Here is a 15,448-nt window from a genome sequence, read left to right as displayed (position 1 = left end):
ACTCACACTGTAAGAAACATTCAAAATGGCATCATAACTAAAGTAAAACATCAGACTATGTATCAGTGGTGAAATGTAACCAAGTGCATTTTCTCAAGTACTGTACTTTGAGGTACTTTACTTGAGTATTTTCTTTATATAACTATATATTACTCAGAGGAAAATATTAAACTTTTTATTTACTACGTTTATTTTACGCGAAATAAAGATATTGCATAAAAATCACAGAAGTTAAATACTAAAATATAATATTGTGTTGTAAATTAAACTAGCCAACAGTTATTAGCTATTTTGTATAATTTTTTATTTAGATTTTTCTGTATTAAGTACATTTAATATTTTAACTACATTTTACTGATTATACGATAAAGGTAATTTGCTTATGACAATATTTGACAGTTAGTTATTATATCAACTCGGAATACTTCTTCCACCAGTGCTATCAATTAACACATTGAATATATATTAACACATTGAATATATTTATTTTCCCTTTTAACATATTTTTTGTTGCCACACATGCAGGCTAAATTATGATTTTCACTCTAATTACTGTCCCCACGCTCCTCTGCTCCTGCAGGTGTGTTATTCAGCGTGGAGGTGATGTGTTCTCACTTCGCCCTGAGGCATTACTACCCGTGCTTCTTCTCCGCCGCCTGTGGGGCGCTGACCTTCCGCCTATTCTCCGTGTGGAGTGGAGATGAAGGTAATGGAGGCTGTGATCAGCACTCACCCCCTCATGGTGAACAGGGAGAAGCTTCACTGACGACTTGACCTGAGGAAAAGAAGCCACAATAACATAACAAGACCTTGGTTAAACGTTTCTTATCAGCTGATAGTCAATACCAAAACCCTGGATAAACTACACAGTCTTAAAATACGCGTTATCTCAACATTAACTCAACATATAAGCACAGATCATTCTTTAAAAAGCAACAAATTTAACTTACACAACATTGAGGATGTAGTCTGGACTGGTACCAATGAATCCTCATGTACTAAACTGAGCTAGCTTACTGAGCTAACTAAGCTTACCTCTACCAATTCACTGTGTGGCGCCTTACAGCTACCTAATTAGCTACGGCTATGTATTATGTTAATAACTAAGTATTGCATTACCATTGGAAGCTATGTTTATACATGGAACTTTAGGCAAACTACACGTTTTGTAGGTCTAGTCTAATATAGCCTACATTATGAATGTGGTCACTGCACCGAAAGCGAAATTTCACTAAGCGGACTCTACCACTCAATCAAGCGACAATCCTAACAAACATAACTCTGGTTAATTTTTAATCTGTATAAATGTTTGCCAATAAGCATGGTTAAATTAAAAAGCAACATTTCTTTCTCCCATTAGTCCCATTTGAGCGCAGCTAACACAATACTTTTTTTTCAGAGTTAATGTTGTGCTTTGGTAATGTCAGTGATGTTGTCAGTGATCTAATTAATTGTCATTATAATGAGTGGAAACATTAGCTTTGGCAAAATCAGCAAAACACTTAAGCTGACAGACCATGAATTTCAATAAAAATCTCAATGCAATAAAGAGAGGGATGATTACATTTGGAAGAGATTGGAGGGATGATTTCAATTTGTTTCTTTGTCCACAGAGAGTCCTCAGGCATTGTTTAAAACAAACTTCCCCGCTGCTATTCCCTTCTACTCGCTGGAGATTCTACTATTTGCCTTTCTTGGGTGAGTTTATTTTCGAGAGCATCTGAATATTTAAACTACTCCTATGTTTTTCCGTGTGTCACACATATAAATTGATATTTGGCATCCGTATTTACATCACACATCATCAAAACGATTTGACTGGTTCTGCTGTGTTTCTTCCGAGTCTAATCAGTACTTATTTTCTGTTACCAATCATTTCCTGGCTTCCCCCTCATCAAGTCCAAGTCTAATGACTTCCGATAGTGACTTGCTGCCTGGGTTACAATAAGCCTCTTGTGTCCCGCTGAGTCTGCTTTCTGTCCCAGGCTGCTGTGTGGAGCTGTGAGCTGCTGCTACCTCGCCTGCCATCGTTGGATGCTGCAATTCACTAAAACAAACCCAATGTTCAACAAGATGCTAACCACAGAGTAAGAGCTTTTTTATAGTAATTAGCTATTCAAGTGATTTGATTGGCCAGTGTCCCAGAAGCACAGTTTTTTTTGTAGCAAAAATCTGACTGCTTTACAACCCAAATCCATTCACCATCTGTTATGCAACTGTATACACAACTTTATAAGGCTTGATGATAAATGACAGGGCCTTTCAAGCCACATTTAAAAGGTTTACCTAGTGATTTTATCTAGTGTAAAACACTGAAACCGTTCAAAGCATAGATCTGAAGAAAAACAGAGCTGGTTAGCAATGTTGTTTTCGGCTGTGACCACACCGAGCAGTTTGCCAATTAAAACGTCTCGACTAAAATCCTCAACTTGTGACTAATTAACTTTGGAAGCGGGTAAGAATAAACATTGTGGTGGGCCAAGTATTTTCAAAATAGTTTCCCCCCCTGAAATACAATGTTTCGCAAGGTCGATCAGGTTCCTTATTTATTACATTTCTCATCTGTGAAAACAGGTGAACAACATCTTTTAGTAAGACTAATTTCTTCCACAAAAGAGTGAAGTTGAAGGGTTTTATCATCTCACTCTAGACATTTCCTATATTTTTACTAAATGTTATCGTTTGATAGCTTTTCTTCATGAACGCGCTATGTAACCTTGTTAAAATGTGTATTATATAGATAAAGTGTTTAAATATGATTGTGCATCACTACCCTGTGCTCAAAAATTAATGTTAGCAACCTGCTAAAAAGCAGTGCATTTCTGCCTCTTATGGCCAAAATGGGTATTACAAAGACAAACAGGAAAAATGATCCTAACAACATGTACATTTTTTGTTTTTTGTTAACCTGATTTATAAACAAATCAGACAGAGAATATGTATTATCACTTCCCCCTTATAGGGCTTCCATAATGACCTAAATTAATGCAACATTACAACAATAATCCCTGTATATGAACATCTCTCTGCAGGAAGGGTCTATACTCAGGCATGGTGGCTTTCCTCCTGGCATCTCTGACATTCCCCCATTCTGTTGGTCAATATATGGCTTCTAAGGTAGGAATCAACAACATTCATAAAGGCTCAGTTCACCATTTGTGTACATATGTACACACAAAATCAATGAATACTATGCTATAGGATGTGTGGTGTGTTTCTCCACTGATCATCATTAAACACATTACTAATAAACAGCATTTACAGGGAAAGGTAGCTGATAGCAGATAACGCTGGAGTTATTGTAGTTTGTTCTTATTGATAACAAATACCACAAAAAGACCAACACTTTAATGCGCCTTAGAGGTCAATTGTTCAAAAACTGTGAAAACCCATCACTGAGCCACATTGTTGCAACAGGTGTTAGGTTTCTTCATTACACTGCAACACTTTAATTTGAGTCAACAGTTCAAACACTCTCCTGCTGCCGTAAATACGTACTACTAGAACAACAAATGCGTATTAATCCGCATCTGAAAATATTTCACAACAAAGTGTGACATTTGCCCAAAACAAATTATAATCCAAATAAGTTCCCATGAACGAATGGGATAAGGGCCACAGATAGAAAGTGGCATTGGGAGATGGACAAATAAACAATATTGTCTTTTGAAAATTTGTTTTAAAAAATGCGAGGTTAGTCCTTTAATGTTAACCTTTCGTCTCATTCGAGTGTGTTGTGCGTTCACACATTAATCTGAAGGGCAGTAATCTGTTTCCCAGCACACCATGAAGCAGCTCCTGACCTCTTTACTGGACAGCAGGCAGTGGAGCTCTCAATCCCACAATGCATCTCTTCACCTGGGGCCCGAGGCTTTGTTGGAGTGGAGCTCGTCAGGGAGTCCTGTCTTCCTACCTCTGGCTGTCTTTCTGCTAATGAAGGTACTTACAATGGAAAAACCATTCAAGGTGTCTTTATCTCAGTCTACCATGCACTGATCAACAGGAGTCGTGACGAGACACAGTGACCCTTAATTGACATACACTAATTGACATTTTCACAGTAGAGCGAGCTAAAGACCGTTTACCCTTTCAGGATGGAAATGCCTTCTGATATGTGATGCTCGCTCATAGCAACACTGCAGATGGCAGCTAGAAATCTCAGTAGCCGACCAAGTAATGGCCAAATCATTGGTATTGATCAAGAACCCAGACCAACCAAACATCTATTTTTCTCAATTTGTGCTCAAAACTAGAAAATAAATGCCATTCTTTTATTCTTATACCGTAGTTGGGTCAATTTACTATAACAACCAGACAAAGACACCCAATAGCATCAGGCTTTTGTCTTTACAATGGTACAACTGGCATTCATTTCTCAGACAAATCACCGCACAGTAGTCACAGTTTATAAAAGCTCAAGCTTCAATCAGCAGTGACATGACACCAGGGTTGACTTGCTTGCACATTGTTGCCCCTTATTCTGTGAAAAGCTATGACACGCATTAAAGGCATTTGTGTTAATAGATATTTTAAAAAATCGACAGGGATTAGAACAATTATTATAATGTATTCATTTACAAAGCATATAATTGACAAGCTCTCCACATAGCCAACAGACTCCATTGACAAAAACAATCATTTTACCTGGCTTGTAATAAAAAAAACACACAAATTAAAGCTAATTGAAACTGTCTTTGTTATTCTTTCAAGAATCACCAACTGTGGTTTGAGAGTTTGATAGAGACTGAATAAGTATCAGATTTTAAAAAAAGTGTATATATTTTTAATGATACGGTTGCTTACGCATGATAAGCAACCATCTAATAGGTGGGAAGTAGTGGACTACAAATACTTTGTTACTGTACTTAAGTACATTTTTTATGGTATCAGTACTTTACTCCACTACTTCTTTTTCTGACGAATTTTTAATTTTACTTATTACATTTTTAACACAAATACCTGTTCTTTCTACTTCTTACATTCTCAAAACAGTCTGGTTACTTTAGTTTTAATCTGCGTTTGGTGGTGTGATCATTATTATTTAGAGTCATTGCGTGCCTATTGATTTTAAGACGATCCGTGTATCCATAATTTCCTGGTCTTCTCTAAACAAGAGGGACCAATGAGAATGGCGGACGTTAGGGAGGAAGCGTAAAACGGTGATGAAGTTGGCGACAATACTGAGAGCAGCGGAGATATTAATCTCCCTCACCCATGACCATACGGGTGATGTTTGAAATGAACGGCATCAAAAGCGATTCCCGGCGGTGTGTGGTTCAAGAAACTATTGTTACGCTGATGTTTTTAGCTATAATGCTACTTCACAAACACAATTGTAACTCACTTCACTTTTAAAGCATTACGGTAATAATTGTTCTGTTGTTTCCAAGGAAGAGGTAGTCACCCTACTGTAGAATCTACAATGTAGGCGTTTATTTCCCCACTTTGTTTTTCTTTGCTTGTGTTCTAAATGGTTGTTGTTCAGTGTTGAAAAATTCATTAGCTAACAATGACATAATTACAATTTGAAATAGAACATCTTCAATGTTTAATATAAAGTGAGGTCCAGTTACCAGTTGAAACAGCTGGTAGTTATGGGTATTTTTTACTTAAGTACATTTCGAAGCCCATACTTTTTTACTTTTACTTAAGTAAAGAAGTTCAGTCAGTACTCCTACTTTTACCAGAGTGTTTTTAAACACGAGTATCTGTACTTCTACTTGAGTAAAGGATGTGTGTACTTTTGCCATCTCTGCCGTCTAATGGCAACGGGAAAGAAGTCTACTGCCTGATTGCCTGATTTAGCGGGTAATCTTGTGTAACAAACTGCATTAACACCTTCATTTTGGTGGAAAAAGGGTATAAGTGGACATTCCTCTATTGAAAACAGTCCCTTATTTCTCATTGGGATCCATTTACTTACGATTTTACCCTGATTACCAGACGCAGATGTGACATTTAAATGGGAATGATTCAGTTTATTTGTGTGAGATTGATTTGAGAGCACTGAAAACATTTCCTTGCACACAGATTGAGAGTGACAGTGACTAATCTGCTGTGCTAGAGCTTGTGTGGCAGTTCAGATGGCGAGGAGAGAGTTGAGAGTGTGTGTCTCTGTTGTTGTTTCTGAGATGTGGATGTTGGTCCTTGCCTGCACTCTGCCTCTGCCAGCTGGATACTTCATGCCAGTGTTTGTCTACGGTGAGTGAAGGGAGGAGTTTATTTGATAATGTCTTGCTGCAGTCTCTCCCCAGAATTTGAAAACCCTGCAGTAAAATATGAAGATTGAGGAACTCTTCTTTTGTGTTTTTTATATTTACATTTCTGTTCTTTAGGGGCGGCTTTGGGTCGTTTTCTCGGAGAAGGAGTAGCTTATGTGTCTTCCACTGGACTGACTTCAGGCCTGCAGTGGGCTTCTATAAATCCTGGCGGTTACGCACTTGCTGGTAAAAAAAAAAAAAAAATAGCTCTTTGTTGTTGTGTGTGTGTGTCTGTGTGTGTGTGTGTGTGTGTGTGTGTGTGTGTGTGTGTGTGTGTGTGTGTGTGTGTGTGTGTGTGTGTGTGTGTGTGTGTGTGTGTGTGTGTGTGTGTGTGTGTGTGTGTGTGTGTGTGTGTGTGTGTGTGTGTGTGTGTGTGTGTGTGTGTGTGTGTGTGTGTGTGTGTGTGTGTGTGTCACCCATCAAAGAGGAGGTAGCCAGCTGGCCGATATCATAGCACGGATCTAACACAAGCGTGTGTGTGTGTGTGTGTGTGTGTGTGTGTGTGTGTGTGTGTGTGTGTGTGTGTGTGTGTGTGTGTGTGTGTGTGTGTGTGTGTGTGTGTGTGTGTGTGTGTGTGTGTGTGTGTGTGTGTGTGTGTGTGTGTGTGTGTGTGTGTGTGTGTGTGTGTGTGTGTGTGTGTGTGTGTGTGTGTGTGTGTGTCATACTTGCCAACCCTCCCGATTCTCGCGGGAGACACCCGCATTTCTCCCGATTTCTGACATAATCAGATTTACTCACGACTGTTTCCACTCGGACTTTAATACAGGTACACCATTGTTTGGTTTCCATGGTAGCGCGTCTCTTTAGCAGCGCGCGCAACTCAAAGTCTGAGAGGGTGAGGAAGATGAAAACTGAACAAGAATCGACAACTCGACCCTCTGATCACTCCTTTCCTGTAAAATACAGGTCCAGCCCACACATATGCTCCATGTTGCCACAGGCCTTGCCCTTACAACTACAATAAGCATGCAAGAAATGTTAATCTACAGCTCCGGCGATCCACTAGCACCGGAGTCTACAACTGCAGACGCAGCCATCCGCTACTGTAGCGTCACCTTGGATACGAGTCTAAACAGACACACAGGCCAGGGCGCTGAACGGGCGCCCTTTGAGCATCAGATCTGACGACGCTGATTGGCTGAAATTATGTTTCGGCGGCATAGTTTACAGATAGCAACAGTCAGCTTGTTGGTTGCAGCTACTCTGGCTGAGGGCTCTTTTCTACCGCCCGGACGAGAGAGGGTAATGATGAGTGACTTATCAGTAACTTTAGACATCGTAAAATAATTTTAAACAAGATTTTAGTGTAGATTATAGATTTTACTGATACCAACTATATAATATTTACCTTGTTCTTTAAAAATAAAAATAAAAAATATATATTTTTTGGAAATATATTTTTTTATGAATTTTTAATTTGTAATGACAATCAAACATGTGGGAAGAGGGGGGGCGGCGCCCCTAGCGCCCCTATGGACCGGCCGCCACTGATCAGCAGAGATGGGGTCGTTACTCAAAAAAAGTAATATACTGTATTATTTTACTTTGTTACTCTCTACATAAACACGTTACTTTACTCGTTACTTTACTCGCAGGGCCGCCCCTCCGTACAAGCAGATCACACAGACTGCGGAGGGTGCGTTACATTACTCTGTTACCGACAAAAGTCATATTATTACAGTAACGTGTTACACCCAACTCTGTATATCAGCACTGTGTATCTCGCTCTTTCATTCTACCCTGACCCTGGGTTACATTAGCATTTATAAGCCTCGTCCTATCTCTACAACAAATATGCCAGGAGCTTTGAACTTGTTCCAATAATTTAATGATTTGTTCATTTAGATGTTAACAGATTCCAGAAAGCAATCAGGGTTTCAAATGAGGATGTTAGAAATGGTGATCTGCCAAAATGTTGCATTAGATTTAAGTTACAAAAAAGTTACAGAGTCCCAAAACCAACTGTATGCTGTCCAATGTTGTCTAGCTATGAAGTAATTGAATAATAAAGTGGCACAGATATAACAATTGTATGAAAGTGCAAGTTCAGTTCAAATACTTTTTTCTCTCATCCGTCTACAATGACTAGTATATCGCCTTAAGTAGTACCTTTAACCTGTTTTCTTCTTGTAGGTGCAGCAGCCTTCTCCGGGGCCGTGACACACACCCTCTCCCCGGCCCTCCTGGCTATAGAGCTAACGGGACAGTTCAGCCATGCCGTCCCCGTCCTTATCGCCACTCTGCTGGCCAACGCCCTGGCCCGCTCGGGGCATCGGCCATCTTTCTATGATGCACTTTCCATCGGCAAGAGGCTCCCACACCTGCCCTCCCTGAAAAAGGCATGCTCCCGGTTAGTTAAAAAAACTAAACTTAGACTGGTTTGAGAACAAATTAGTTTTGTATGACCATCAGATGGGAACACTGTGCATCCAAGGCTGGCAGTTTGTTTTAAAATGCATAGATATTGTTTGTTTCCAAAGAACATGGAAAATTGTGAATAATGTCTTGGAAAACCTACATGATCAAATATATACGTTCACGATATTTAGAAGCTTTCGGGATGAAAATGTTGGTTAAGACAAAATTATTTCAATAAAAGTTAGCTGGATGCCTCCTATTTAGCAAAGGAAGATAGCTGAAGATACTTTCTAAAGACTCTGATTATTCCCTGACTAGTAAATCAAATCAAATCAGGTTTTATTTATATGGCACATTTTTAAAACGATTTTTGGTCGAGCCAAAGTGCTGTACATATAATAATTACCTTACAGTAAGGACACTATACAGTAAATACAACAGCACAATTTATGTGAAGAATGTCAGTATGAGAAAACGACATCCTCTGACCTTAGACCCTGATCGTAAAAGGAAAAACCTCCGGAGAAAAACCCACAGTTTAAAGGGAAAAAAATGGGAGAAACCTCAGGGAGAGCAACAGAGGAGGGATCCCTCTCCCAGGACGGTCAGACGTGCAATAGATGCCGTGTGTAAATCGAAAAGATAATACATTTTACAGCGTCGGTAGACGGAATGTTTGGAAATGCATGTGTCTATAATAAGAAAATGAATCCACGGGGATGTCAACAATCCTGTGGGAGCCATCAGGGAAGTAGTATGACGAGACACATGAAGGACCGCAGAGACAGGTTCAGCCACGACCCGAAGTCCACGACTTAATCCAGAACTCAGGATAGAGGGTCCAGGGCACAGGACCACAGCAAGAGGATCAGCCTCGACTCCGGATCCCGGCGTAGATATAGACACAAAAGAAAAAGAAAATGTGGGGGAGGCTCGGTTAATCGGAACATGCAAATACACAGACAGGCACACGCAGGGAGCAAGGTCCCCGCTGGGGCCTTAGTTGGAATTGGTGCGGGATAAGGAGGTACGCTGTGACTACGGCATAACACTCCCCTGCCTTGAATAAGGCCCCCTCTGCAAACATGTTTCCCTCCAATAAAACCTTGTGAGGTCATGGAGGTAAAAGGTTTTGGATAAAGAAAAAATAGAAAGAGTATTAATAGCCTTAGTTTTAAATATAAGATCCAAGTTTTTAGGATTTAAGTGAAAGAGTAAGAACCAAAATGTAGGTGAAGAGGCACAGCGTATCTGCGTCAAAGCACTCTCATTAGGTCATTTTATCAACTATAAACTTTATCAAAAGGAAGGTCTTAAGCGTACTCTTAAAACGGATAGGCTGTCGGCCGCCCGAAAACAAACTGGAAGCTGATTCCATAAAAGTGGAGCTTGATAAGAAAAGGCTAGAAGGCCAGAGAGAAGAAGTGAGTTTTAAGTGTTGATTTAAAAAACCCTAATGTCTGGGCCGACCTCATGTTGAGGGCCAGAGTGTAAGGGCCATCAATGCTAGGCAGTGTTTTAATATGCGCATAACTAAAAACAACAACAATCATGAGTATACATGACTGCTGACTCCTAACTGCTCTAATATTAAAAGCACCCTGCAAACTATTATCCAATGAGCATATTTCCAGCACTTAAACACTTTCAATAACAGCCCATACCGCCGTTCAAGTCCCCTTATCATGATGAATGAAAACAATCTGCGTGTTGATGGAATGTACATTCTTTCTATTGACGAACACGTCCTCATCTTTTGATGGCGCAATTATTTTTATGTGCGTCCCGTCAATAGCACCGACCGCACCGGGCATACCTGCAATTGCCATGAAGTTGGCTTTGATCCTGTGTAGTTGTTGATTGTCCAAAGGAAACCGGATAAACTGTTGGATGATATGTGGTCTAGAGAGCGCGTTGATGGTTTGGTTTATGGCACGGCTGACTGATGGTTGCGATATTCCTAAATCGTCGGCATTGCAAAGTTGCATTTTCCCTGTTGCTAAATATCGTAGTGTTGTCAAACATTTTATTTCCGGACTAATCGGGTTATTCCTGTTATTCGGGGATGTTATTGCATCCCGCACTAATTCCACAACAAGTTTGATACCCTCACGATTTAGCCATATATCTCTTGATCAATTCACAGTCTTCCATTGTCTCCAAAACATTTCGTCTCGCAGCCATTTTCAGATTCTTTGTGAATAGGTCTTACTGAGTTAGGAGTCCTCTCGAGGACTTTTAAGCTCTCCTAAACTTAGGTGCTACTTTTAGGCCTAAAATACTTTGTGAATTGCTCTTAGTGAATAAAATTAGGAGTCCTAAATTTAAGAATGACACGCCCATTATGTTTAGGAGTTTCTCCTAAATTCGCCAGTTAGGAGCTACTTTTAGCCCTAAGATCCTTTGTGAATACGGCCCCTGGACTCTACTGAGGGTTCTTTTCTAGTATTAGATTTCCTCCTTCTGCAATGATTAAATATGACTTTAAAGCCTTAAATGAAAGTATAAATAAGGAGTCAACTCATTTCCATTGTGAAAGTTCTGTAGGCTACATGGCTTATGTGGGAAATGTATTCAAACTTAGAGATTCTTTTCAAACAGTAGTCGTCTGGGTGATGTCAAAAGAATGCAAATTAGTTCAACGTGTGCTTTGAACATGATACATGTCAGCACGCCGCCTTGGTGATAGCAATCAGCAGCCCCACTGACGTTTTTCCTTCTTCATCTGTCTCTCACGCAGACTGAGTTTCAGCCCCTAATAATATGCTTGGATAGAAATCAAGTCGTTATCACCCACAGCTTTTTGTCGACAGCATTCAGGCGGAGGCGGCAAACTAGACTCTCAGGCACAACTTAAATATGTTTTTCCAGAGTCAAAAGTTATAATTCTGAATGTGACGACATGAGTGTCATAATAATTTGTACCTGGGCACAAACGTGTCAGATGCTCTTTTGTCACCACCATCTTTACATTTAAACACAGCCGCTTTTAAAACATTTTTCTGCAGGCTTCCCTCCACACCAGTGGGACAGGTTTTAGGAGCGATATTAGTGAAGCTTCAGAAAGCTGCTGGGCCGGTGGAGGTCAGACTGGCTGTCAACACCAGCACCGACTCACAAATCCCTGTGGTGGACTCACATGGTGAGCAGACAGAATTTGATAGTATTTTACCCCAATTTTCTTGCCAAGAAGTCATATTTTGTTTACATTTTCCAAGAAAGAGTATAACATATATTTGAGGGTGTGGAAAATTGGCACAAAGTCCTCAGGATCCTAAAGGAAACATCAGGCATCTTTGATACCGAATAGAGTTTTTGAGAGAATTGCTGAAAAATTGTAAGCGTTTCAAAAGCTGTAGCAGTTCAGCCGTGTGAAAGTGTTCAATAAGGAGCCGACAAGTGTGAAAAAAGTGTCAGTTGGCCAGCTGAGCCGCAATCACATGAACACATTTTCATGTTTGTAACAGAGGATTTGTAGCAGACTGTGGCAAATAAATTGATTCCCTCTCCTCTCTTCTGTTGAAGAGTCGCAGATTATTCTGGGATTTGTTCTTCGTGCAGAGCTGCTGATGTTCCTGCGTCACTGCGAGAGCGAGGTAAAAAGATGCAAGGAGTCAGACGGGTAGCTGCAGGGTTCAGAACCAAGGCAGAGGAGTGAACTGTGTGATGCTGTTTAAAATGCAGGCCATGATTTCTACAATCCAGTTGGCATCGACTGAATGTCAAACAAGGATGAGAGCAGAATGTGCAGACAGGACTGCTGGCTGACGTAAAAGCTCATTTCATGAAAGTACATCCATTTTAGAGCATAATGTAGAAAAATGGAGTTGTTTATCAGAGCTGTTTTAAAGTACATATTGGAGCAATGTCCAACAACAGAGAGAGTAATAAGGTTTTCAGCGATAGACACAACTGTGACTCATCATTTCACAAATAGTACTGAATACTGCTGAATGACAAGCATGCATCTGACAGAAACAACACATTCTCACTCCCAACTCGTCACATATTGACGATCGGTCAGGGCCCCTTCACGCAACCTTATTACGCACTGGGTACCCATCGAGTGTCAAAATCTACTTTATTATGGAGGTTATTCCCTATCTTTATTCAAGAGCGTGTTCTAGTAGTAGATTTTAAAAAACGTTTTATAAGAGTAGAAAACAACATTAAGCTCACTGCGGGACGTTGCAGAAATGTGCTTGTCCACCATGAAAAAGGATCCTCATTCACTTTACATTGGAGATGTTTGATTTCGTGTCCCCACCACGTGTTAAGGAGTCGTGTTCATTTCACGTATTTTGGTGAGACCAGGTTGCTATGGGACGCCCTGCCCGTTGAAAACTGACGCTCGAGGGGTACCCAGTGCGTAATAAGGTGACGTGAAGGGGCCCTGACCGATGGTCAATATGTGACGAGTTGGGATTGAGAATGCGTTGACAGAAAATGCATACAAATGTGAAATTGTTTGTGCTGTTCTGTGCAGGCTCTGGAGAAACATCTGGATGAGGTCTGCTGCATACACCCGACCTCTGTTCTGTTATCACCTCACAACACTGTTCAAGAGGTAGGAAGACTTTGAGGAATGTTATACAATGAATTTGAAGGAAAAGTTCAGCACTTTGTAAAATAGTCTTATTTGCTTTCTCACATTGACTGGACTATCATGTAAAAGCCCTATGTTTGGCTACTTGTCCGTCGCCATCTTGTTTTGTTTTTTTCGAACCCAAAGTGACCATAATATTTGGAGCAGAGGGTAGAGTTGATGAAGAGTGAAAAGACAACTAATTTACTAGTTAACACTCACCCTACCTAGATTGGCTAACAAGGCGCATCTGTGATTTACGTTTTTACTGTGATATGAACTGCGTTGCTAATTTTGACATGCATAAAACAGGCTTGATACAAAACTTGAGCTTTTGCTGTAGAACTCTGCGGAAGCAACCTGTCTATTTTGCTCTAAATGGGACCATTATTTACAAAACGAACTTAGTGCTGTATTGAAGAATACTCTAAACTAAAGATGGAGACGATAATATAATTAGGAAAGTGTTTACTGAGTTAACAAATTCAGTAGGAACAGTAGGATTTTCGCATAGACTTCTGTACAATCAGACTTCTTCTTGCAAACAGAGGTGTCGCCCCCTGCTGGCCATTAGAAGGAATGTTAAAAGTGCTTCTGAATTGGATATACTGTACTTTTTCAGACTCGCAGGTTGCTGCTTGGTCTCTTGTCATAAATTAGTTGAGCATAGTATGATTCCTTGCCATCCATTTTCTGTTTAAACTCTCTGAAAGAAAGTAAATAGGCATATTTCACAAAACAATGACCACTTTTATGGAATCAGTTACTTTAAAAAAAAAAAAATCCTTTGCATCCCACAGGCCCACAGTATCCTGAGTCTGGTTGGAGCTCAGACCTTGTTTGTCGCAGACAGGGGAAGGCTGCTCGGGCTGATCACCTGGCCAGAGGTAATGATGTAATGTGTGTATTCTGGCTCACAAATGTAAGAAATGACACAAAAAGCTTGATTCTGTCACTAGTTGGGATGCAAATTGTAAACAAAACTGTGTCGCTGTGTGCATCTGTTAACATTATAGGAGGCATAATGGCTACTTATGGATTCAAAGACTTATTTTCCCAATTTCTTTCTCTGTTTTCTGCTACAGATGAAGAGGATATTAGAAGACTTGGCCAAAGAAATCTAAGTGACACGCACGAAATAAGCTCATCCCTTGACCTTTTACTTTTAAGTAAACATGAAACCATCTCAGTCTTGATCAGCTGCAATATAAACCTGGCTCTGGTTATGACATCAGTTCTTCAATATCCTTGATTAAAAATATTTGCCGGCAATCATTACTGAGGAGTAGTCTCAGAGAAAAAACGTTTATTACAGCTTTCTATCTGGCATTTTATTATATTGCAAGATCTCATGCAGGAGATAGCACAACCTGCACTGTGTGACACTGCAATATTAAAAGTGTGCCAAGCCAATTATAATAGTGCTTTTCACACTGTGTGTCACTCTCTAGAATTTACGCCATAGCTAAGGTATCCAAAACACAATTAACCCAGGTTAACCTAAACCCAGGGCTATACAATAAAGACTGCATTTTCCTGGGTTTAATGGCAATTGTAACATGTGATCCTTTTTTAAATTGTAGAATTTTAAAGTAGCTTTTGTACTTTAGCTTTGTGTAACAATGGCAACTTTAAGCCAGATGATTATTATGTTTCTTGAAAAAAAAAAAACACATCAATGTTTTAAAGTCTGGTTGACTTTGGGATTTGCCCGTGTGAAGGCTTTCTAAGACCAAGGAGAACAGCATGTGTGAAAAGCCTGAATATGTGGGATTGAAAACAAAAGCCGAAAAAAAAGTTTGTGCACCAATTTACGCCATGTAACCCTGCTGATGTGTTATTAAGAGATTTTCCCCTCTTCCTTCAGCCCTTGGATTCAATTTATTTCAGTCGTAGCTAAACCATACACTCCAGCGCGTGCACCACGCTCTGTATTGGCCAATCGGCTAGCTGCCCCCTCACTGCGAGTGGGACCCAGGAATCCCTGAACAAAAACATGCCTGTATGCTATCCTGGCTCCAAAATAGGAACAAATCTGTCTTCTGTACATAACACTGTATGTTCAGCTATATGAAATATAATGACTTAATACATATTTTTGCAGACCTTAGAAACTTTCTTTGAAAAAAGTCAACACATACTGTATTGCCTGGCAACGAAAAAATCGAAAAAGTGTTATCAACATCATGTTGTGATGCAGGCAGTTCGATGCACACTCCACCACAATACTTCAAATAAAATGTCT

General features: G+C 40.0%; 1 protein-coding gene across 2 annotated transcripts in view; it reads left to right on the top strand.

The window, feature by feature from the left end:
• clcnk (chloride channel K) overlaps positions 1–15,412 on the top strand; it is a gene marked incomplete at its 5' end in the record, with an annotated part of 30,160 nt that extends 14,748 nt beyond the window's left edge. For both annotated transcript variants that reach the window (XM_079675454.1, XM_079675455.1), the window contains 13 exons: positions 581–706; positions 1,614–1,698; positions 1,986–2,087; positions 3,033–3,117; positions 3,781–3,939; positions 6,132–6,201; positions 6,336–6,446; positions 8,394–8,610; positions 11,627–11,760; positions 12,144–12,214; positions 13,105–13,185; positions 14,004–14,090; positions 14,289–15,412. In XM_079675454.1, the coding sequence (XP_079531580.1) occupies positions 581–706; positions 1,614–1,698; positions 1,986–2,087; positions 3,033–3,117; positions 3,781–3,939; positions 6,132–6,201; positions 6,336–6,446; positions 8,394–8,610; positions 11,627–11,760; positions 12,144–12,214; positions 13,105–13,185; positions 14,004–14,090; positions 14,289–14,327 (1,367 nt within the window). In that variant the 3' untranslated portion in view covers positions 14,328–15,412. The remainder of the gene's footprint in view (positions 1–580; positions 707–1,613; positions 1,699–1,985; positions 2,088–3,032; positions 3,118–3,780; positions 3,940–6,131; positions 6,202–6,335; positions 6,447–8,393; positions 8,611–11,626; positions 11,761–12,143; positions 12,215–13,104; positions 13,186–14,003; positions 14,091–14,288) is intronic.
• Positions 15,413–15,448: the final 36 nt, after the last annotated feature.

Source organism: Notothenia rossii, assembly GCF_949606895.1.
Source record: "Notothenia rossii genome assembly, chromosome: 4".
Lineage (NCBI taxonomy): Eukaryota > Metazoa > Chordata > Actinopteri > Perciformes > Nototheniidae > Notothenia > Notothenia rossii.
This window is presented reverse-complemented; position numbering and strand designations above follow the sequence as displayed.